At 31.6% G+C, this 26,644-nt stretch overlaps 1 protein-coding gene across 2 annotated transcripts; it reads right to left on the minus strand.

Annotated features, from left to right (window-relative positions):
* Positions 1 to 1,466: 1,466 nt before the first annotated feature.
* LOC142231901 (uncharacterized) lies at positions 1,467 to 26,622 on the minus strand. 2 transcript variants are annotated; one of them, XM_075302564.1, is made up of 4 exons: positions 26,438 to 26,622; positions 26,078 to 26,268; positions 2,614 to 2,808; positions 1,467 to 2,416 (listed from the first exon to the last, which is right to left on the minus strand). In XM_075302564.1, exons 2-4 carry the CDS (start codon positions 26,258 to 26,260, stop codon positions 1,823 to 1,825), a joined length of 972 nt encoding a protein of 323 aa, XP_075158679.1. In that variant the 5' UTR covers positions 26,261 to 26,268; positions 26,438 to 26,622; the 3' UTR covers positions 1,467 to 1,822. The 2 variants fall into 2 exon arrangements, with proteins under 2 accessions (XP_075158679.1, XP_075158678.1); XM_075302563.1 differs by having other exon boundaries at positions 26,078 to 26,621.
* Between the last annotated feature and the right edge of the window lie 22 nt (positions 26,623 to 26,644).

The following is a 26,644-nucleotide window of genomic DNA, read 5'->3' on the forward strand; positions in this document are numbered from 1 at the left end:
TTTAGGGTGTGATTCGAATTTAGCGTTTAGTTGGATGCACACAAACTATTTTTTTCTGATTCAATCACGAAATTAATTGATCAAATTTTTTGATTGAAAGGTCTTCAATAACGAAAATTATAGTATCAATCGCAGTTTTAATTGGACATAAAAAAATAATTAATTTCATGAGCAAATTTCAATTCTTTAATTGATTCAATTAAAAATTTAATTGATGTTGATTGAAAAACTCAATAAATTTTCTTAATTAAAAACGTAGCTATTTTCAATTACTGTCTTAATGTGACTTTGTGTTTTTAGTTTGATTAAAAGATTGATTGTTTGAAATAAATTTGTAATTAAAAATTGGAAAAAATCCATCGCCATTCTTAACTGGCTTAGTCTTCCGAGTTTGATTAAAAAGTTAATTGTATCAATTAATTTTTTAATTAAAAATTAAAAAACAATCAATCTTTGACCTAATTAACTTAATGGTTCCACCTTGATTAAAAATTTAATTGTATCAATTAGTTTATTAATTTAAATTTTTTTCAACTTCAACTTTTTAATTGAAAATATTTTTTTCAGTTTTTTTTTCTGTGTGTGAATTGAAAACTTTTGCGGTATTTTGCCAAATAATTTTTAAATTTTCTTTTAATGATTTTTAATGCATTCTAACACAGAAAAACATTTTATTTTTCATGTTAGCCTGATACCGAAACAGACGATTATAACGTCCAAATGCATGATATTTTAATTTTACAATTAATTATTTTTCGAGCCTTATGGACAAATTACATCAAGGAATTTGATCATTTTCACGAACATTTTTTCAAATTAAAGTCTTAATTGAGTTTTAAAAAATATTCATGAAGCAAGCATCAATCACAAAATTAATAGTATCAATTAATTTTTTAAATGGATCAATTAAATTTTTAATTGATCCAATTAAAATTGAATACATTTCAATTAAAAAATTAATTGGATCAATTAATTTCGTGATTGAACCAGATTTTTTTTTTGTGTGAACGCTTGACTAAATCGTTTGACCTCTAATATTTTCAAAAATTCACAATTTACCTAACATGGATTTAGCCTTTTTTCGACAAAATTTAAATAATTTGCACCATTTTAATTCTTACTTTGTTTTTTTTTTTATCTATTTGAATAAAAAAGGTAAAATTACTCATTAAAAATAGGGAAAAAGCGAGTTTTAAAAAATTTAATTAAAAGAACTGCCTGTGTAGTTAAAATAAAGAACACCTTTGGGAGGACATTTTTGGAAGTGCTTTTAAAGTTGTGCCCTTAGAAAAACTTCCAAATTTTTTTGCTGGGTGATTAAATGTTAGTCAGATATTGGAGGCGGAAAATTATTTATTTTTATAGTCTAAAATTAGATTGATTGAAATGAAACGAAAATATACAAACGTTTACAGATGTTCCAAAAGTATAGTCAAATCACCGTCATTTAAATTAAAATCACACGATTTTTCTTAAATTGTTTGTATTTATTTAAATTCTAATTTAATATAAAAAAATATATATACCGTGAGAAAACAACAATAGGCGATAAAGTAAACAACTCTGTGCTTCGATATATTAACTTAAATTTCCAATTATTTACATTTCACATTTTTGTTTCTTTCTCTCTGTTTCATTTTCTTGTTTTTCCCCCCTATCATACCTTGGGGCGTATAATTGTTTTAAATTTTCAATGTGAATGTGATCACCTAGTCGTATGAGTTTGTGCATGTATGGGACAGAAACAATACGCACCATGGTGTATATTTCGAGAGCATCGTGAACTGATCACCTAGACGTATGAGTTTTGTGCGTGTATAGTCTATGGGGCAGAACCCATACGCACCATGGTCGGTACTTTAAGAGCATCTAAACGTTGCAATCGTTTACGTTTCATATCGACCGGAAGTGCTTGCGTCTTAGGAGCTAACATGACTATGGCACCGCTTTTACTTGGCGGTGGTGTTGAATTTATAACAGCCTGCATTAGTGTATTGGTACTATTAGCTGCTGCTGTTGCTGCGGCCATGTGATAATGGCCGGTCTGTCGAAATAGTTTTTGTCGTATACTCGGTCTTTTAATGCGTAAATCTTTGTGGGCATAATGTGATGTATTTCGTGAAGAAGATGGTGATGTTAGATATGACGATGGTGCTAATGTTGATTCGTTTAGGCCATCTAAATTTCTGTGTTTTCGATGTTTGCGATGATCTTTAGTTTTTAGTGGCCTTGAGGTTTTTGTGAGTTCTATGGATGTTTCGGATGATAATTCTTTTCGATTGATCTCATTGATGTATTCCAAAACAGTTTCATTGGATGATTGTCTTCGATCGTTGGTTTTTCTGTGAGCTTTATGTGTCTTCTTGGCTTCCAATTCTTGTTTGTTCTTTAGGGCAACTTCTTCGAGATATTTTTCCTGGAAACCCAAGAACCAAAAAAAAAAATCAATAAATTTAATTTTAATTTCAATTTAATTTAGTTTAATTTAATTTAATTTAATTTATTTAATGAAATTGAATGGAATGAAACGAATTGAAATGAAATGAGAGAAGGTTAGATGAATTGAATTTTAAATAATTAATTGACCAAAAATATCTGCAATACTATACTTACAAATAGAGCTCTTTTAGCTTTATCACGTTTGGCCAAGACTACAACCCATGCTGCAAATGAAAGCATTATACCAGCCGGCACTAGTATTCTAGCCAAAAGGCCAGATTTTCTTATCCATGCTTGATAAATGGCACAAAATATCACCAAAGAAGCCAATATTACAGCCACCAAACGTCCATTAGCTTTACGTTCCTCCTGAAATTACAATATAGTCATATATTGTTTTTAATATGATTATGCCATATAGAAATAAAGTTGGATATTGGTAAATATTTATGTGTTTTTTTTTATATTTTCTAACACTTAGTCACGAATAAAATATTCTAGAATTTGGAAGTAAAAATGAAAAACATTAAACAGTCTATTACGATCTGACGAAGCCATAAAAAATCATAGACAGACATAGACTATCTTCAAACGAACACATCACAAGAATGCTCTAACTTTTATGGGTGATTGAGAAAATTCTGTGGATCAGCCTCTTTTGTTTATAGAATTGTTTACATTAATTGTTTTGGTATATGTGCTCCATTAAATGCATTCATTTCCATGTAGTCTAAGTCCAAACATGAAAAATAAATAAATCATTTTTTTTATACCCACCACCATAGAATGGTGATGGGGGTTTAATAAGTTTGTCATTCCGTTTGTAACACATCCAAATATTGATTTCCGACTATTGTATAAAGTATATATATTCTTGATCAGGGAAAAATTCTAAGACGACCCAGCAAACAAATTTGGAAGTTCTTCCAAAGGCACAACTTTAAAAGCACTTCCAGAAGATGCACACCCAATGATGTTCTTTATTTTAACTACCCAGGAAGTTCTTTTAATTAAATTATTTATATCTTGGTTTTTTCATACTTTTAATGGGTAATTTTAACAAATCATTTAAATTTTGTCGAAAAAGATGCTAACCCAATCTGAAAAAATTGTGAATTTTTTAAAATAACAGGTTGGCTGGTAAGTCCCCGGTCTAACAAAGAAAAACACATTTTTTTTGTCAAAATTCGTTTTTATTATTCAACGTAGTTCCCTTCAAGAGCGATACAACGATTATAATGACCTTCCAATTTTTGGATACCATTTTGGTAGTACTCCTTCGGTTTTGCCTCAAAATAGGTCTCAGTTTCGGCGATCACCTCTTCGTTGCAGCCAAATTTTTTCCCTGCGAGCATCCTTTTGAGGTCTGAGAACAAGAAAAAGTCGCTGGGGCCAGATCTGGAGAATACGGTGGTTGGGGAAGCAATTCGAAGCCCAATTCATGAATTTTTGCCATCGTTCTCAATGACTTGTGGCACGGTGCGTTGTCTGGGTGGAACAACACTTTTTTCTTCTTCATATGGGGCCGTTTTGCCGCGATTTCGACTTTCAAACGCTCCAATAACGCCATATAATAGTCACTGTTGATGGTTTTTCCCTTCTCAAGATAATCGATAAAAATTATTCCATGCGCATCCCAAAAAACAGAGACCATTACTTTGCCAGCGGACTTTTGAGTCTTTCCACGCTTCGGAGACGGTTCACCGGTCGCTGTCCACTCAGCCGACTGTCGATTGGACTCAAGGAGTGTAGTGATGGAGCCATGTTTCATCCATTGTCACATATCGACGGGAAAACTCGGGTGTATTACGAGTTAACAGCTGCAAACACCGCTCAGAATCATCAACACGTTGTTGTTTTTGGTCAAATGTGAGCTCGCGCGGCACCCATTTTGCACAGAGCTTCCGCATATCCAAATATTGATGAATAATATGAACCATTTGAAGGTTGGTACTATATAAAAATAATATGCATTTAATACTAGCGACGCCATCTATGTGTCAGACCGGGGACTTATCAGCCAACCTGTTAGAGGTATTTTAGGACTACAAACAGGCGTGTAGAAAATGGTCTGTATTGGTCCATGTTTTGGTATAGGCCCCATATAGATAGACCGATATCCCGATTTTACTTCTTGGGCTTTTAGAAACCGTATTTTCTATTCGATTTACCTGAAATTGGAAATCTAGAGGTATTTTAGGACCACAAAGAGGTGTTCGGAAAATGGTGTGTATCGGTCCATGCTTTGCTATAGCTCCCATATAGCCCTTTCTATCGATCGGAACTTTTATCCGATCTGCCTGAAATTCAAAATCGAGAGGTATTTTGGGTTCACAAATAAATGTGCTGAATATGGTGTGTATCGGTCTACGGTTTGGTATAGCCCCCATATAGCCCGATCTCCCGATTTGACTTCTTGGGCTTCTAGACACAATTTTTTAATATATATTTTTTTTTTTTTTTTATTGTATGGCTTGGGGTAGGTCAAATAAGTGAAGGTGCTGGCATATTACATATTACAAACATTCATTTAAGTACCAGAGATAAGAACTTCAGTGAATTGGATCCGATTTCATAGCAACTACGGTTTTTTCTTGTTCTTAGAAAAAATTATTGGAACAAATTTTGCATTGTGTAATTCACGCATATAAGTCCACAAATATTTGAACTTTTTATGGATACAAATAAATAAAAAAAATATGCTCCTTTACTAGAATTAAAAAGTAAGATTATCCAAAATTTGATGTTGGAAACAAATTTACATTTATTAGTGTTCGCAAAGTTCAAAAAATTATTTTGTTTTTAATTTTATTATTATTTAGATGCACCAAAAATAAATTATTAACGAATAAATAAATGCTTAAAACTTTAAAACTAATTATCAGACGACTACACGCAAAAAAATAATTTTTTTCTCCCAAACGAAATTTTAGAAAAAGATCGTTTCTCATTTGCTTTTCGCTGTAAATAAGTTTATTTGGAGGAAAAGTAAATACTTTTTGTTAGAAACGTTTATTTTTTTCCTGGATGTAAAACAATTTGTTAATTACTAACTCAAAAAAAGAGAAACTTTTCTGGCTAATTGCATTTTCCCTCACATCTTTCTCACTTCCACAAGGTTTTTGTAGTTCTTAACATCTTTTTCTGTAATACATATATTTTTTTTTTTAAATTTTACCTTTCGCCTAGACGGAGAATCGAACCGCGGACCATACAATTTATAAGCCAACACACTATCCACTGTGCTACGTAGCTGTTATTGTCACCAACAGAAAAACAGTTATATTAATATAGCATAGTATTCGGCACCCACGAGCCGCTTAAATAAACTTTATTTAACATAAATATACATTTGGGCACCCTGCAGCAATGGTTAGTACGTCCGCCTTGCATACCAAGAAAAACAAAAACAAACCAAAAAGTTTTTTTTTTATTTTTATTTATTTATTTAGAAAAGGATAGTGCTTGATATAAACGAAATGGACTGTGTTTTTGGTTCAAAAATAATGTTTTTATTGTAATAATAAAAATGATTTTTTTTGTGATAGGAGTTTAAAATTTTCGAAGAAATTCCAAAAAACTCTTAACAAAACAAAAAAACGTTTTCGGTACATGTTTTCCAAAAGTTTGTTTTTGCGTGTATTTTTTCATAGATTTTATGCAACCTTTCTAGATTGAATAGTAAATTCATATTTTTTCAAGCTCGAGGCCTTTTGCAATTTTTTTTATTTTGTTCCCAAAATTCCTCGATTACTACAAATTAAACATTTTTTTAGTTTAGATAATTCTAAATATTAAATACTTTTAATTAATAATTTACAATAGTACTATACAATGATATTATTTGATGAATTGTAAATTTTTCTTAGACTTACTTAAATTATAAAAAGGTTTAATACTGCACAGTTCAATTTTGTGTAGAATTGAGCAGCATAAATATGCTATAATTAAAACATAGTTTTTTTATTTGTAATATTTTTTATATAATTTGAGATGATTGTCTTTAAAATTTGTGGCCTTAGTTTAACCCTTGAATGCACAAGATCACCGATTCCTCCGAAAAAAATATATATTATACAAAATGGGTAAAAAAGAACATCTGCACACCACATTCTTTCCAAAAAAATGTGTTTTTTTAATTGTCTTAAAAATTCAGTGCACATTAAACTAAAGTTATTTTTACATTACATCGTTTTTTTCAACATTACTTTCATCTCTGGTAAATATTATTTAACTTCCAATTTGTAATTTTTTTTTTTTTTGAATTTCTTGTCAAAATTTGATTTTCAATTTTGACTGCAGATTATTCAGAAGTATTACAAACTTTCCGGAAAAACATTTTTTTAAAACAAGTAAGTAGAAAGTCGGGCGGGGCCGACTATATTATACCCTAAACCACCCTTACTGAATTAGTAATCATAAGCATTTGCGGGGTAACATTGATATAGGTCTGGGAGATAAACCCCAGTTGCATATATAAGAAATTTAAGGGGTACATGTTTATGGGTGCTTTGTCTCAATCTGACTATAGCTCGAAGTCAGTGTTGCCAGGGAAAATGTTCGGTTTACCCTACAAGGACAAAAAAGGTTCCCTACTTTCCCATACATTCCCAAACAATTTTCCCTAAAATATTTTCGTTAAATTTAAACAAATTTTACAAAACAAAAATGGTTCTAAGTACTTTGTATGCAACGTATATAACCTAGAAATTAAATTTGTATTACCACCACGGTTGCCGCAGTTAGTAGAATTCTACCAAAAATAGTAATTCTTTTTGTTAAATCTCTATAGAAATAAAATTTTGGAAAAAGTTTCTATACAAATTCTTTTGAGAAATTTTTCTATAGAAATAAAATTTTGATATAAAAATTCTATAGAAATAAAATTTTGAGAAAAAATTCCATAGAAATAACATTATGAAATTTTTTTTATAGAAATAATATTTTAAAAAAAAAATTCTATAGAAATACAAATTTTCTATAGAAATAAAATGTTGACAAAATTTTCTACAGGAATACAATTTTGACAAAAATTTCTATAGAAATATTTGTTTGGTAGATTTGTGGTAATCTTCAATATTTGTATTTGGCACGAGTGGTAACTGTTGTCACCACACATTGTTAAAGATCAAGCCTTGCCGGCTTCTAATTTCCTCCTCTAGAGCCACCAAAATGTAAAAATTATTACAAATTGTGTTGAGCGAAAATTTCCCTACATTGTGGCCCTACGTCCCTACAAGACGCTAAATATTAGAAAAAAAACCTACATATACGGAATTTCCCCTACTTCTAGCAACACTGGCTGTAGTTGATATTGCACCTACGGAGTTAGTATGCCACTAACATTGAGCCCATTATTAAAAAAGAGAAAACCGCTCAATTAGTGTGGGTAATAAATCCAAATTTGTAAAATCGAGCCATATTCTTATGTAAGAGCTACAACTACGTATAAAAACGATCGGCTAGTACATCAAAATTTGAAATTTGGCCACATTGGTTAATAAATAAGAGTATTATGTCCAAATTTGGGAAAATCGAGCGATGCATATATATGGAAGCTACATGTAAATCTGAACTAATTTGCATAATATTTTGCGGGTTTGATTAATACCACAAAAGGTTACCTTGTGCAAAATTTGATTAAGATCAGTTATGAAATGAGGCCTCTATGGTCAAACATAAGGTTATTAGGGGCAAATTTTTCAAAATCGAGCGATACATATATGGGAGCTATATCTACATCTGAACCTATTTCAATGAAATTTTGCACATACCGTTAGTAATTTAGAGGACTGGATCTAGCCAACTTTGAGTAAGATCGGTTGATAAATAAAGGTTCTATGGCCAAATTTGGGAAAATCGGGCTATGCATATATATGGGAGCTATATCTCAATCTGAACCGATTTCGATGATTTTTTGCACATATAGTTAGTGCTATAGAAGATTACATTTAACCAACTTTGAGTAAGATCGGTTGATAAATAAGGGTTTTATGGCCAATTTAGAAAAATCGGGCGGTACATATATATGGGAGCTATAGCTAAATCTGAACCGATTTCGATGGAATTTTTCAGACTTAAAGGGCGATGCAGAAGCTTATTTTGTACTAAATTTGACGACGATCGATTAGTAAAAAAGTGCAACGTGACCCCATTTGTCGAAATCGGGCGATACATATATATGGGAGCTATATCTAAATTCAATAGCGTTCGTCCGTGTGCCCAAAAAACACACTGTACCAAATTTCATCAAAATCGGTTAATAATTGCGACCGGAATCCTGTGAACAACAAATACATGGACAGACGGACGGATGGACACCAAGCGCTAGATCGACTCAGGAGGTGATTCTGAGTCGATCGGTATATATTTTGTGGGGTCTAAAATCAATATTTCTGGTAAGCACATTTTTTGGCAGATCAAACTTATTATACCCTGACCACTATGTGGTTTAGGGTATAAATAGTTATGATGTTGCATCAAATTTGATTTCATAGAATTCGGTCAAAACTTTTTTAGACGTAAGATTTTTTTCTTTTTCAATTTTAGTAAATAAAACATACTTCATATTTTCCTAAAATATATGAAGTTTGCTGAAAATGAGTTCATAAGTTTCTGAAATGAGTAAATTTTACTTAAATTGTGTCTGCACGCAAAGAAAAAAAACGTTTGGAAAACGTGTACCGAAAACGTTTTTCTTTTGTTAGAGTTTTTTGAATTGCTTCGAAAATTTTAAACTTTTATCACCAAAAAAAAATCGTTTATTACAAAATTTTTATTTTTTCAATAAAAAAAGTTATTTTTGAAACAACAACACAGTCCATTTCGTTTATATCAAACACAGTTCTTTTCCGACTTTAGGTCTTTAATAAGACACAGTTTACAGTTCAAAATTTAATATACTACAATGTAATGTTGAACATTTTTTCGGAATCTTCCGAACATATCTGGAATATATGTAAAAAAAAAAACAAAAAAAAAAACTTTGGTCGAAGCGGGGATCGAACCCACGACCCTTGGCATGCAAGTCGGACGTAGCAACCACTGCTCCACGGTGCCAAACTAAATGTTTGTTTCTGTTAAATAAACTTTGTTTATTCGGTTCGTGGGCGCCGCAAGCTATGCTATATAAATATAACTTATATGGATATTTATCTATTGATGACCATAACAGGTACTAGCTCAGTGATTAGTGTGTTGGCTTACAAAGTGCATGGTCCGCGGTTCGATTCTCCGTCCAGGCGAAAGGTAAAAAAATTTTAAAAATTTATAAAATCGTATAATTTCTTCTACATTGTTGGTATTACAGAAAAAGGTGCTAAGAACTAAAAAACTTCGTGGAAGTGAGAAAGATGTGAGGGAAAATGCAATTAGCCAGAAAAAAATTTTTTGAGTTAGTCTTTATGAAATTGTTTTTACATCCTGGAAAAGAATAAACGTTTATCACAAAAAGTATATACTTTTCTTCCAAATGTACTTCCTTTCAACGAAAAGCAAATGAGAAACGAACTTTATTTGTCTAAAATTTCGTTTGGGAGGAAAGAATTATTTTTTTGCGTGTGTCTAGAACTTTTGTTTTAACAATTTTTAATTTCAATGTCTTCATCCAAAACATAAAGTTTTACTAAACAATAGAAAAATTATTCTTTTTAATATATTTTTGTCAATTTGACAAAAATAATTTATTTTTATCATGTTGCAATTACTAAAATATTTTAGTTGACATTTTCTAATATAAACCGACATTTTCATTGGTGACATTTTTATTCTGGGTGCGAGAAAATTGCATCCATGCATTTAATATTTTTTTAATAATTTGGGTTAGTTGACATAACTTCTTTTATAATTAACATATAGTCAATAAAAAAAAATACAAACAAAAAGTTTCCACAGAGATCGATAGTATTCATCAATATTTTCTTATTCTGATCTCATTCCATCAAATTTGTAGAAAAGGAATCCAATAGAAAAACTCTTTCCATTCGCAATACCATTCAAATCCTTGTTTATACAAACTAAATAATTGTAAAAGATTTCAAAAAGTATAAAGTATGCATTTTATAGATAAATTTTATTTAATGTTATGAGAACTTTAATTATTCGCTGTTCCCAAACGAACGTGATCTGTGTGTGTGTAGTGTTTTTTCTTTGGAAATTTGGAAAATTATTTTTGAATTGAGAATTGAGAATTGAGAAAATATAAAAAAACATATCAAAATATTAATGAATTATGTGATTATTACACGTAACAAAACATGCCCGGTTCAAAAAATGTTGTCTTTTCACTAATGTATGATTTTCGTATTGATTCCGAGCCAAGGAAGGGGATAATTGATATGAGGATACATTTAAGGAACAATTCTATTTTAAAACTTGTTAACGACGATACAAAAAGATCATTAAATTTGATCATAATCATTAAGTCAAAAATAATTTTCCTGTAAAGATAACTACTTTTACACCCTGGCAAAACCACTTTTCGACAAAAAGTTTGAAACTCTAATTCCCAACAGTGAGGCGTGGTGTACACAGAACCCGGGGAATAAAAGATATATAGATTTCTATACTGATGACTCCAAATTGAATGGACAAGTGGGATTCGGACTATATTCTAAAGATCTGGAAATTCGAATAGCGAAAAGATTACCTAATCACTGTAGTGTTTTTCAGGCTGAAATATTGGCAATAAGAGATGTGGTGGAATAAAATCCTTGGACTCTGTGTTCCTTAACTCGAAAACGGCCATAGACTGCCGCAAATCTCTCAACGAGATGACTGAGCAGTACAATATTCACCTAATATGGGTGCCTGGCCATAGGAACATACCGGGGAACTGCGAAGCAAATGTGTTAGCAAGGCTAGGTACTACCTTACATATTCAAGGGGAACTAGAATCTGTTGGTATGCCTCTGGCCACCTACAAGCTCATACTGCGTGAGAAGGCTGATATGATGGCCAATATTCGATGAGAGAATTGCAAGGGTTGTAACGACACCAAGCAAATATAGTCCCATTTAAACTTAAACCGCACACAGTGTTCTCAAGGCGTCAGATAGCACTCCTGATATCTGCTATAACGGGTCGCTGCCTGATAGGCGAATTTGCAAAAACTATAGGTGCGAAGTATAATGACTATTGTATAAGCTGGCGGACCTGGAAAACGTTAACTTAAGCAGTTTGTTAATGTTTTCGAAGCAATCTGGTTGGTTCAACAAAAATAAATAATAGAGAAGGTTCAGTGGTTAAGACTAGAAGTGCCCATATGTAATAGATACTTTTAGTTAAATGTGGAATCACAATGGACTGAATAGTCTAAGTGAGCCTGAAATTTAATCGGCCTGCCACTTTAACCTAACCTAACCTAACCTAACTACTTTTAAGTCGAATCACTTCACTGCCTGAATTTATTCTGATAATTGGTTGATAGTTTTGTTGCAAGTAGAGGATGCTGATGAGGAATGTGGTAATTCCCAAATAAATTTGACAAACATTCTTTTCCTCTGTTGGTTAAGCTGCACTTGTAGTTTAGTCAATGCATGGTTTTAAGCTGAAATCAAAAACAAAACAATTTTATTTCTATAGAAAATGTTGTCAAAATTTTATTTTTATAGAAAATTTTGTCAAAATTTTATTTCTATAGAAATTTTTTATTTCTATAGAAAATTTTATCAAAATTTTATTTCTATAGAAAATTTTGTCAAAATTTTATTTCTATAGAAAATTTTCTCAAAATTTTATTTCTGTAGAAAATTTTCTCAAAATTTTATTTCTATAGAAAATGTTCTCAAAATTTTATTATTGTAGAAAACTTTGTCAAAATTTTATTTCTGTAGAAAATTTTCTCAAAATTTTATTTCTATAGAAAATGTTCTCAAAATTTTATTATTGTAGAAAATTTTGTCAAGATTTTATTTCTGTAGAAAATTTTCTCAAAATTTTATTTCTATAGAAAATTTTGTCAGAATTTTATTTCTATAGAAAATTTTGTGAAAATTTTATTTCTATAGAAAATTTTCTCAAAATTTTATTTCTGTAGAAAATTTTCTCAAAATTTTATTTCTGTAGAAAAATTTCTCAAAATTTTATTTCTATAGAAAATGTTCTCAAAATTTTATTTTTGTAGAAAATTTTGTCAAAATTTTATTTCTATAGAAAATTTTGTCAAAATTTTATTTCTATAGAAAATTTTGTCAAAATTTTATTTCTATAGAAAATTTTCTCAAAAATGTATTTTTATAGAAAATTTTGTCAAAATTTTATTTCTATAGAAAATTTTGTCAAAATTTTATTTCTATAGAAAATTTTCTCAAAATTTTATTTCTATAGAAAATTTTCACAACATTTTATTTCTATAGAAAAAGTTATCAAAAAAATTTATAGAAACTTTTTCCAAAATTTTATTGCTGTAGAGATTTAATCTATCAAAACATCGAGAACTCTACCAATCTACCAAACAGAAAATATTTATTAGTTTTGGTATAATTCTACCAAGAACCATGTTTGTTTTGTAAATTTTGTTTAAATTTAACGAAAAATATTGTAGGGGAAATTGTAAGGAAAACATTTTGGGAAAATTGGGAACTTTTTTGTCCTGTTAGGGTAAACCGAACATTTCCCTGGTAACACTGTGTGCAGCTCTAACGGGCTTGTGGGTACACGCAAATAACATTTCTGAATTACTTCGAAAAGTTAAAACTCATAGAAAAAATCATGCACGGCGTGCTCATTACAAAACGATTCGTTCATGAAAGTGAATCAACACACATGTGGTGTCAAACTGAGAACAGGCGGTGTCAATCTGACAACGACAAAATGATACCATGCGTTGTCAAAACAACAACCAGCGTCTATGATCTGAAAACGTTATGGGTACGACTTTATAAACAAAATTAAAAAAGTATATAAGGCCGTAAGTTCGGCCAGGCCGAATCTTATGTACCCTCCACCATAGATTGCGTAGAAACTTCTACTAAAGACTGTCATCCACAATCGAATTACTTGAGTTGCGGTAACACTTGCCGATGGCAAGGTATCTTAAAAAATCCTTAACACCGTCTTCTAAATTGTTAGTTAGTCCATACGGGGGTATATTAAACAAAAAATTTTCTATAGAAATAAAATTTTGACATAATTTTCTATAGAAATAAAATTTTGACAAAATTTTCTATAGAAATAAAATTTTAACAAAATTTTCTATAGAAATTAAATTTTGACAAAATTTTCTATAGAAATAAAATTTTGATAAAATTTTCTATAGAAATAAAGTTTTGACAATACTTTCTTTAGTAATAAAATTTTGACAAAACTTTCTATAGTAATAAATTTTGGTAGATTATTTTTGGCGATATAGACCAATTTTTTGTGATTGGCCATAGGCTATATATAACTATAGACCGATATGGACCAATTTTTGCATGGCTGTTAGCGGCGAAATGTACCAAATTTCAACCGAATCGGATGAATTTTGCTCCTCCAAGAGGTTCCGGAGATCAAATCTGGGGATCGATTTATATGGGGCTATATATAATTATGGACCGATATGGACCAATTTTTGCATGGTTGTTAGATACCATATACTAACACCACGTACCAAATTTCAACCAGATCGGATTAAATTTTCTCTTCCAAGAGGCTCTGGAGTTCAAATCTGGGGATCGGTTTATATGGGGTCTATATAATTATGGACCGATATGAACCAATTTTTGCATGGATGCTAGAGACCATATACTAACACCACGTACCAAATTTCAACCGGATCGGATGAATTTTGCTTCTCCAAGAGGCTCGGAGGTCAAATCTAGGGATCGGTTATATGGGGGTTATATATAATTATGGACCGATATGGACCAATTTTTGCATAATTGTTATAGACCATATACTACCACCACATACCCAATTTCAAGCGGCTCTGTAAGCCAAATCTGGGGGCCGGTTTATATAGGGGCTATACGTAAAAGTGATCCGATATGGGCCATTTGTAATACCATCAGACCTACATCAATAACAACTACTTATGCCAAGTTTCAAGTCGATAGCTTGTTTCGTTCGGAAGTTAGCGTGATTTCAACAGACGGACGGACGGACATGCTAAAATCTACTCAGAATTTCACCACGACACAGAATATATACTTTATGGGGTTTTACAGCAATATTTCGATGCGTTACAAACGGAATGACAAAGTTAATATACCCCCCATCCTAGCGTGACTCGAACCTGTCTTTTCTGCACCATACGCGTTAACAGTCGACTTAGCACATTGTACCACCGAGGGAGTTGCCATAATAATATCTAACGATTATTTTAAGACTTTTCATGGCCAAAGAAAAACGAATGCCGTTCATGAAATCGTGAACGCCCGTGGACAAAATTGTGAACATTCCGTTTTGATTTTTTGTGAACGTTTCCGTTTCATTTTGTCACCGTACGTTCACGACTATGGAGCGTAATGTTTTCTATTAGTGTTATCACCAAAAAATAATTTTTTTTAGAAAACTTTTATTTTACTAACGGAGATTCAAGAAAATGAATGTCATTATCCGCAAACGTTTTGGAGACGTTTGGACCATTTCGGAGAACAAAGTAGGGACTAAAAACTAAGCCGGAAGTCATTTCATGGGATTTGGTCCATTCCATACTGGCACATTACATTCGAAAACTATGCAACTTATTATCGACCGACTCAATACAAAACGTGGTCTCATATCAAGTAAAACCGAATGGACTCTGAAATTCCCGTCCAAACCTAACCTTTTATGCTCTCGAAACATGTTTAGGGTCAACATATTATTATCACTTCAATCAATGACATGGCCCCGGCTACAATAAACTGACAATGAAAAAAAATGTTTTCCTTTATTCTCAGCAAAAGAAGCGAGACTTTACAATTACACGCAAAGAAAAAAAAGTTTGGAAAACGTTTCTCTTTTGTTAAAGATTTTTGAATTTCTTCGATAATTTTAAACATTTATCACCAAAAAAAAAATTTTTGTTAAAATTTTTTATTTTTGCAAAAACACATAATTTGTGATCAAAAACACAGTCCATTATGTTTATATCAAGCACGGTTGTTTTCTGGCTTTAAGTCTTTAATAACACGCGTTTTGAACTTTCATAGAAAAAAATGTAATATTTATAGTAGTGTAATATCGAACATACTTTCGGAATCTTCCGAACATTTTTGGAATACAGTCGAAGCTCGGTTTTACGAACGATATATTGTCAGGCCTTTTCGTTATTTAGAAAAATTCGTTAAATCGAACGGAAATTAAAAAAAAAAAAGTTTCATTGAAAATCTTAGTTTTCGCCATGTGAGAAGAAATTCATGAGTATTTGGAAAAGTTATGGTATGTATTTAAATATAATATAAACAATAAAATTAAAAAATAATAAAAATTAAAATACCTTTTTTAAAAAATGAAGATCTTTAATATATCGCTATTATTTTTTTTACTAGAAATTTCCCCTCATGACGGCCGCATAAACCTATATCAATAGTCCTGCTTCTTAAAATGGCACAATTTTTTATTTCGGGAAATCACAAATTTTTTTCTAGTCCCTATTTTCGGGACAGGTCCCTGCTTATTTCTTCTCCGATATAGTGTGTTTTATATCTTTTTAAAGGATAGAAGGTAGTGTCCACAGTATCTTCATCCTTAAAAAACGCCTTACATACTCCATCAGCCGCTGTTCCTATTCGGCTTTAGGACCACAGTTGCCACTCAAGCTAAAAATAATCTACCAAAATGCGGAGAAAATTTTTCCAAAAAAATATTATTTTGTAAAATTTTATGTATGTAGAAAATTTTCTCTAAAATGTCTTTTCTATAGAAAATTTTGTAAAAATTTTATTTCTATAGAAAAAATTGTCGAAATTTTATTTCTATATAAAAATGTTGTCAAAATTTTATTTTATTTCTTTAGAAAGTTTTGTCAAAATTTTATTTCTATAGAAAATTTTCTCTAAAATGTCTTTTCTATAGAAAATTTTGTCAAAATTTTATTTCTATAGAAAAAATTGTCAAAATTTTATTTCTATAGAAAATTTTGTCAAAATGTTATTTCTATAGAAAATTTTGTCAAATTTTATTTTATTTCTTTACAAAGTTTTGTCAAAATTTTATGTCTACAGTAAATTTTGTCAAAATTTTATTATACCCCGCGCCACACTGTGGAACAGGGTATTATAAGTTAGTGCATATGTTTGTAACACCCAGAAGGAGACGAGATAGACACATGGTGTCTTTGGCAATAATGCTCAGGGTGGGTCCCTGAGTCGATATAACCATGTCCGTCTGTCCGTCCGTCCGTCCGTCTGTCTGTGAACACTTTTTTGTGATCAAAGTCTAGGTCGCAATTTAAGTCCAATCGCCTTCAAATTTGGCACATGTTCCTAATTTGGGTCAGAATAGAACCCTATTGATTTTGGAAGAAATCGGTTCAGATTTAGATATAGCTCCCATATATATCTTTCGCCGGATATGCACTAATATGGACCCAGCAGCCAGAGTTTTATACCGATTTGCTTGAAATTTTGCACTAGGAGTACAATTAGTAGTATAGTTAAGTGTGCAAAATTTGATTGAAATCGGTTCAGATTTAGATATAGCTCCCAAATATATCTTTCGCCCGATATGCACTTATATGGACCCAGAAGCCAGAGTTTTATCCCGATTAGCTTGAAATTTTGCAAAAGGAGTCCAATTGGTAGTATAGTCATGTGTGCCAAATTTGATTGAAATCGGTTCAGATTTAGATATAGCTCCCATATATATGTTTTTCTGATTTCGACAAAAATGGTCAAAATACCAACATTTTCCTTGTTAAATCGCCACTGCTTAGTCGAAAACTTGTAAAAATGACTCTAATTTTACATATGTACTTATATACATATATATCGAGCGATAAATCATAAATAAACTTTTGTGAAGTTTCCTTAAAATTGCTTCAGATTTAAATGTTTCCCATATTTTTTACTAACATTGTGTTCCACCCTAGTGCATTAGCCGACCTAAATTGTGAGTCTATAGATTTTGTAGAAGTCTATCAAATTCTGTCCAGATCGAGTGATATTTAAATGTATGTAGTTGGGACAAACCTTTATATAGCCCCCACACATTTGACGGATGTGATATGGTATCGAAAATTTAGATCTACAAAGTGGTGCAGGGTATAATATAGTCGGCACCGCCCGACTTTAGACTTTCCTTACTTGTTTTTTACTAACATTGTGTTCCACCCTAGTGCATTAGCCGACTTAAATTTTGAGTCTATAGATTTTATAGAAGTCTATCAAATTCTGTCCAGATCGTGTGATATTTAAATGTATGTATTTGGGACAAACCTTTATATATAGCCCCCACCACATTTGACGGATATGATATGGTATCGAAAATTTGGATCTATAATGTGGTGCAGGGTATAATATAGTCGGCCCCGCCCGACTTTAGACTTTCCTTACTTGTTTTTTTTTTCTCAAGTAGCTATAATAGGGCAGCACACATTTATAAGAGAAAAGTTCAGCACCTGTGGCATCACACTGGGCTGAATTGCTCACATAGACCAAAATATCGGGCTGCATCTATACTTAACCCAATCTATCCTACGAAAACGGTATTCAATGACAAGGCATTGTATACCGTTTTCCAGACATTTCATGGAATCTCCCATCTCTTGGTGTCTGTCGTACTACACGCAAAGAAAAAAAACGTTTGGAAAACGTGTACCGAAAACGTTTTTGTTTTGTTACAGTTTTTTGAATTGCTTCGAAAATTTTAAACTTTTATCACCAAAAAAATTCGTTTGTTACAAAATTTTTACTTTTTCAATAAAAAAAGTTATTTTTGAAACCACAACACAGTCCATTTCGTTTATATGAAACACTGTTCTTTTACAGTTCAAAATTTAATATAGGACATTTTTTCGGAATCTTCCGAACATATCTGGAATATATGTAAAAAAAAACAAAACAAAAAAAACTTTGGTCGAAGCAGGGATCGAACCCACGACCCTTGGCATGCAAGTCAGACGTAGCAACCACTGCTCCACGGTGCCAAACTAAATGTTTGTTTCTGTTAAATAAACTTTGTTTATTCGGTTCGTGGGCGCCGCAAGCTATGCTATATAAATATAACTTATATGGATATTTATCTATTGATGACCATAACAGGTACATAGCTCAGTGGTTAGTGTGTTGGCTTACAAAGTGCATGGTCCGCGGTTCGATTCTCCGTCCAGGCGAAAGGTAAAAAAAAATTAAAATTTATAAAATCGTATAATTTCTTCTACATTGTTGGTATTACAGGAAAAGGTGTTAAGAACTAAAAAACCTCGTGTGTGAGGGCAAATGCAATTAGCACGAAAACAATTTTTATTGAGTTAGTCGATTCTCCGTCCAGGCGAAAGGTAAAAAAATTTTAAAAATTTATAAAATCGTATAATTTCTTCTACATTGTTGGTATTACAGAAAAAGGTGCTAAGAACTAAAAAACTTCGTGGAAGTGAGAAAGATGTGAGGGAAAATGCAATTAGCCAGAAAAAAATTTTTTGAGTTAGTCTTTATGAAATTGTTTTTACATCCTGGAAAATAATAAACGTTTATCACAAAAAGTACATACTTTTCTTCCAAATACACTTCCTTACAGCGAAAAGCAAATGAGAAACGAACTTTGTTTGTCTAAAATTTCGTTTGGGAGGAAAGAATTATTTTTTTGCGTGTACCTCTTTGTTTTCCTTGTTGTGTTTGAAATGTGCATATTGCAATCTTAGGAATACCGTACTTTATAGGCATTTCCGAGGGGTTTAAACTATTTTTACAAAAAATATTGATTTTTGTCTAAAGAATGTTTATTTCGAAACATTCGTTTTAATACACAGACCATCGCGTAATTATAACTAAACCCGGATTTTTCTTTTTCGTAAAATCGAACGTAAATTTTGTTCATTCGTTCGCTATTTAGAATACTCAATGTTAAGAATTTGGACGTTCGATAAATTGGATTTTCGCTAAATAGGTTATTCGTTAAACAGAGCTTTGACTGTATATATAAAAAAACTTTTTAGTGTTCGGTCGAAGAACCCACGACCCTAGGTATGCAACAGGGTCGTGGGTTCACCATTATTTCTGTTAAATTATGTTTCTTTAATCAGCTCGTAGGCGCCGAAAACTATGCTATATAAATATAATTGTTTGACTGTTGATGACAATAACAGCTACGTAGCCCAGTGGATAGTGTGTTGGCTTACAAATTGTGTGAACCGCGGTTCGATTCTCCGTCCGGGCGTAAGATATGAGGAAAGATGCAAGTCAGAAAATAATTTATATATATATATATATATATATATATATATATATATATATATATATATATATATATATATATATATATATATATATATATATATATATATATATATATATATATATATATATATATATATATATATATATATATATATATATATATATATATATATATATATATATATATATATATATAAATTATTTTCTGACTTGCATCTTTCCTCATATCTTACGCCCGGACGGAGAATCGAACCGCGGTTCACACAATTTGTAAGCCAACACACTATCCACTGGGCTACGTAGCTGTTATTGTCATCAACAGTCAAACAATTATATTTATATAGCATAGTTTTCGGCGCCTACGAGCTGATTAAAGAAACATAATTTAACAGAAATAATGGTGAACCCACGACCCTGTTGCATACCTAGGGTCGTGGGTTCTTCGACCGAACACTAAAAAGTTTTTTTATATATACAGTCAAAGCTCTGTTTAACGAATAACCTATTTAGCGAAAATCCAATTTATCGAACGTCCAAATTCTTAACATTGAGTATTCTAAATAGCGAACGAATGAACAAAATTTACGTTCGATTTTACGAAAAAGAAAAATCCGGGTTTAGTTATAATTACGCGATGGTCTGTGTATTAAAACGAATGTTTCGAAATAAACATTCTTTAGACAAAAATCAATATTTTTTGTAAAAATAGTTTAAACCCCTCGGAAATGCCTATAAAGTACGGTATTCCTAAGATTGCAATATGCACATTTCAAACACAACAAGGAAAACAAAGAGGTACACGCAAAAAAATAATTCTTTCCTCCCAAACGAAATTTTAGACAAACAAAGTTCGTTTCTCATTTGCTTTTCGCTGTAAGGAAGTGTATTTGGAAGAAAAGTATGTACTTTTTGTGATAAACGTTTATTATTTTCCAGGATGTAAAAACAATTTCATAAAGACTAACTCAAAAAATTTTTTTCTGGCTAATTGCATTTTCCCTCACATCTTTCTCACTTCCACGAAGTTTTTTAGTTCTTAGCACCTTTTTCTGTAATACCAACAATGTAGAAGAAATTATACGATTTTATAAATTTTTAAAATTTTTTTACCTTTCGCCTGGACGGAGAATCGACTAACTCAATAAAAATTGTTTTCGTGCTAATTGCATTTGCCCTCACACACGAGGTTTTTTAGTTCTTAACACCTTTTCCTGTAATACCAACAATGTAGAAGAAATTATACGATTTTATAAATTTTAATTTTTTTTTACCTTTCGCCTGGACGGAGAATCGAACCGCGGACCATGCACTTTGTAAGCCAACACACTAACCACTGAGCTATGTACCTGTTATGGTCATCAATAGATAAATATCCATATAAGTTATATTTATATAGCATAGCTTGCGGCGCCCACGAACCGAATAAACAAAGTTTATTTAACAGAAACAAACATTTAGTTTGGCACCGTGGAGCAGTGGTTGCTACGTCTGACTTGCATGCCAAGGGTCGTGGGTTCGATCCCTGCTTCGACCAAAGTTTTTTTTGTTTTGTTTTTTTTTACATATATTCCAGATATGTTCGGAAGATTCCGAAAAAATGTCCTATATTAAATTTTGAACTGTAAAAGAACAGTGTTTCATATAAACGAAATGGACTGTGTTGTGGTTTCAAAAATAACTTTTTTTATTGAAAAAGTAAAAATTTTGTAACAAACGAATTTTTTTGGTGATAAAAGTTTAAAATTTTCGAAGCAATTCAAAAAACTGTAACAAAACAAAAACGTTTTCGGTACACGTTTTCCAAACGTTTTTTTTCTTTGCGTGTAGTACGACAGACACCAAGAGATGGGAGATTCCATGAAATGTCTGGAAAACGGTATACAATGCCTTGTCATTGAATACCGTTTTCGTAGGATAGATTGGGTTAAGTATAGATGCAGCCCGATATTTTGGTCTATGTGAGCAATTCAGCCCAGTGTGATGCCACAGGTGCTGAACTTTTCTCTTATAAATGTGTGCTGCCCTATTATAGCTACTTGAGAAAAAAAAAACAAGTAAGGAAAGTCTAAAGTCGGGCGGGGCCGACTATATTATACCCTGCACCACATTATAGATCCAAATTTTCGATACCATATCATATCCGTCAAATGTGGTGGGGGCTATATATAAAGGTTTGTCCCAAATACATACATTTAAATATCACACGATCTGGACAGAATTTGATAGACTTCTATAAAATCTATAGACTCAAAATTTAAGTCGGCTAATGCACTAGGGTGGAACACAATGTTAGTAAAAAACAAGTAAGGAAAGTCTAAAGTCGGGCGGTGCCGACTATATTATACCCTGCACCACTTTGTAGATCTAAATTTTCGATACCATATCACATCCGTCAAATGTGTGGGGGCTATATAAAGGTTTGTCCCAACTACATACATTTAAATATCACTCGATCTGGACAGAATTTGATAGACTTCTACAAAATCTATAGACTCACAATTTAGGTCGGCTAATGCACTAGGGTGGAACACAATGTTAGTAAAAAATATGGGAAACATTTAAATCTGAAGCAATTTTAAGGAAACTTCACAAAAGTTTATTTATGATTTATCGCTCGATATATATGTATATAAGTACATATGTAAAATTAGAGTCATTTTTACAAGTTTTCGACTAAGCAGTGGCGATTTAACAAGGAAAATGTTGGTATTTTGACCATTTTTGTCGAAATCAGAAAAACATATATATGGGAGCTATATCTAAATCTGAACCGATTTCAATCAAATTTGGCACACATGACTATACTACCAATTGGACTCCTTTTGCAAAATTTCAAGCTAATCGGGATAAAACTCTGGCTTCTGGGTCCATATAAGTGCATATCGGGCGAAAGATATATTTGGGAGCTATATCTAAATCTGAACCGATTTCAATCAAATTTTGCACACTTAACTATACTACTAATTGTACTCCTAGTGCAAAATTTCAAGCAAATCGGTATAAAACTCTGGCTGCTGGGTCCATATTAGTGCATATCCGGCGAAAGATATATATGGGAGCTATATCTAAATCTGAACCGATTTCTTCCAAAATCAATAGGGTTCTATTCTGACCCAAATTAGGAACATGTGCCAAATTTGAAGGCGATTGGACTTAAATTGCGACCTAGACTTTGATCACAAAAAAGTGTTCACAGACAGACGGACGGACGGACGGACAGACGGACATGGTTATATCGACTCAGGGACCCACCCTGAGCATTATTGCCAAAGACACCATGTGTCTATCTCGTCTCCTTCTGGGTGTTACAAACATATGCACTAACTGGTATTACAGGAAAAGGTGTTAAGAACTAAAAAACCTCGTGTGTGAGGGCAAATGCAATTAGCACGAAAACAATTTTTATTGAGTTAGTCGATTCTCCGTCCAGGCGAAAGGTAAAAAAATTTTAAAAATTTATAAAATCGTATAATTTCTTCTACATTGTTGGTATTACAGAAAAAGGTGCTAAGAACTAAAAAACTTCGTGGAAGTGAGAAAGATGTGAGGGAAAATGCAATTAGCCAGAAAAAAATTTTTTGAGTTAGTCTTTATGAAATTGTTTTTACATCCTGGAAAATAATAAACGTTTATCACAAAAAGTACATACTTTTCTTCCAAATACACTTCCTTACAGCGAAAAGCAAATGAGAAACGAACTTTGTTTGTCTAAAATTTCGTTTGGGAGGAAAGAATTATTTTTTTGCGTGTACCTCTTTGTTTTCCTTGTTGTGTTTGAAATGTGCATATTGCAATCTTAGGAATACCGTACTTTATAGGCATTTCCGAGGGGTTTAAACTATTTTTACAAAAAATATTGATTTTTGTCTAAAGAATGTTTATTTCGAAACATTCGTTTTAATACACAGACCATCGCGTAATTATAACTAAACCCGGATTTTTCTTTTTCGTAAAATCGAACGTAAATTTTGTTCATTCGTTCGCTATTTAGAATACTCAATGTTAAGAATTTGGACGTTCGATAAATTGGATTTTCGCTAAATAGGTTATTCGTTAAACAGAGCTTTGACTGTATATATAAAAAAACTTTTTAGTGTTCGGTCGAAGAACCCACGACCCTAGGTATGCAACAGGGTCGTGGGTTCACCATTATTTCTGTTAAATTATGTTTCTTTAATCAGCTCGTAGGCGCCGAAAACTATGCTATATAAATATAATTGTTTGACTGTTGATGACAATAACAGCTACGTAGCCCAGTGGATAGTGTGTTGGCTTACAAATTGTGTGAACCGCGGTTCGATTCTCCGTCCGGGCGTAAGATATGAGGAAAGATGCAAGTCAGAAAATAATTTATATATATATATATATATATATATATATATATATATATATATATATATATATATATATATATATATATATATATATATATATATATATATATATATATATATATATATATATATATATATATATATATATAAAATGTAAAAATGTTATTTTCTCGAAAATCATGTATCTAATTTCGGTAAAAGAACATTTTTGCGACAAAAATGTTCCATCTTCACCTTTCAAAAATAACCTTTTGCTCTTCAAACACGTTTGGGGTGATATGATCCTTCTCGGCGTGTGAAAAACGTCTATTTTTGTAGTCGAGACACAAAAAATGAACGAATTTTTTGGAGATTTATTAACCCTCTAATGTGATAAAATGTATATAAAATAATAAAATAATAAAAAGTATATATATATATATATATATATATATATATATATATATATATATATATATATATATATATATATATATATATATACTTTTTATTATTTTATTATTTTATATACATTTTATCACAAAAAGGATATACTTTTCATCCAAATAAACTTCCTTACAGCGAAAAGTAAATACGATATTTGTTTGTCTAAAATTTCGTTTGAGAGGAAATAATAATTTTTTTTTTTTGTAGGTGTTGTAGCGAAAGCCCAGCAAAAAAAAAACGTCACCAAAAAAATAGTTAATATGTTCGTTTTGAATTCGGAAGTGGTGCAAAATTGGCGCAGAAGCGATGAAATTAACATGGGCTTGTCATAGGAAGGATGTCCAATAGTCGTTGTACTAGGTTAGGTTAGGTTAGGTTATGTGGCAGCCCGATGTATCAGGCTCACTTAGACTATTCAGTCCATTGTGATACCACAGTGGGTGCTGCCCGATTCCATGTTAAGCTCAATGACAAGGGACCTCCTTTTTATAGCCGAGTCCGAACGGCGTTCCACATTCCAGTGAAACCACTTAGAGAAGCTTTGAAACCCTCAGAAATGTCACCAGCATTACTGAGGTGAGGCTGTTGTACTAAATTTGCATCACTTCTCAAGGTGTGATTCGAATTCAGTGTTCTCGATGTGAATGATCTTTTGATATTTTGCACAATAAATAATTCTTATACTTTTGTATGATTTTTAATGCATTCTAACGCCTGTCTAAAACGTTTGACCTCAAATATTTTTTAAAAATTCGCAATTTTTCTAGAATGGATTTAATTTTCTTTTTTCGACTAAATTTAAATATTTTGTACCATTTTATTACTTCTTACTCCGTTTTTAGCATAATTGAAACAAAAAAAAAAAGTTAAAATTATTCATCATTTTTCATTGGGCGGGGAAAGTATAGCTGTTTCTCGTAAAAATGTTATTTTCTCGAAAATCATGTATCTAATTTCGGTAAAAGAACATTTTTGCGACAAAAATGTTCCATCTTCACCTTTCAAAAATAACCTTTTGCTCTTCAAACACGTTTGGGGTGATATGATCCTTCTCGGCGTGTGAAAAACGTCTATTTTTGTAGTCGAGACACAAAAAATGAACGAATTTTTTGGAGATTTATTAACCCTCTAATGCCCCAATTTTTTTATCAGCTGATTAAATGTTCAATGTTAACGACACAAAAGCAAGAGAACTATGCAAGACAAATTTATACGGTAAAATTCAGCATATGCTGCAAAGCCTCGTGAATAGTTTCAATTAAGTTTTCATTTTATTTTTCCCACTTTTGTTGTCTTAAGGTGTGTTTTACTAACAGCTTCCTTATTAAATGAAGCCCGCGGGCTTGGGCATTAGAGGGTTAAATCCATCAGTTCGATGAAATTTGCTTTTATATAAAGAAACCCATTTTAAATACTAATCTCCTAATTGCCTACAATAAAACAATTATAAACTTTTGGTCAAGTAAAAATCCTTGTATCAGAGAAATATGCTACGAAAAAGTTTTTTTTCGAATTTTAAGGACATTAACTATTTTATCAGTGTACGTATTATGTTTTACACAAACATATCTCACATACCCGATTTTTCTTATCCATTAGCTCCTTGAGATTATTCTGTATGATTTCTTCATCTGCCAAAGATTCCAGACGTTTCCTGCAGGCTTCAGTCGTTGTTGAGGATGATATTGAGGGAGATTTTGAATGTGTGGGTGAATTATGGCCATTGTGGCTGGTATTTGGTAGTTTGATGTCTTCAATCATAATTAGCACTTCAAAAAGGATTTCGAAAAATATTTCGATTTTTTGTTAATGCATCATTTCACATAACATAAAGTTATTGTAATTTTTAATTATTTATTTTGTTTTTTTTTTTTTTGTATGCTTTATTTTTTATATTATTATTATTTTTTTTTTTCAAACTGTATCTTCTTTTTTAACCTTTTTTTCATACACTCACATACATATGCGTATGTATGCGTTGTATGTGTGCGTTACTTCCTAAATATGCGGGACATTGGTTTTAATTTTTTTTTCTATTTGAATTTTCCCGTTATTTCACAACTTTCCACCTTACGCTATAAAGAAAGACTAAAACTATCTTTAGCCTTTTGTTTCTACTGACCGTTTGCAACAATCTAGCAGACA

The sequence above is a fragment of the Haematobia irritans genome, chromosome 3, assembly GCF_050003625.1.
Source record: "Haematobia irritans isolate KBUSLIRL chromosome 3, ASM5000362v1, whole genome shotgun sequence".
Lineage (NCBI taxonomy): Eukaryota > Metazoa > Arthropoda > Insecta > Diptera > Muscidae > Haematobia > Haematobia irritans.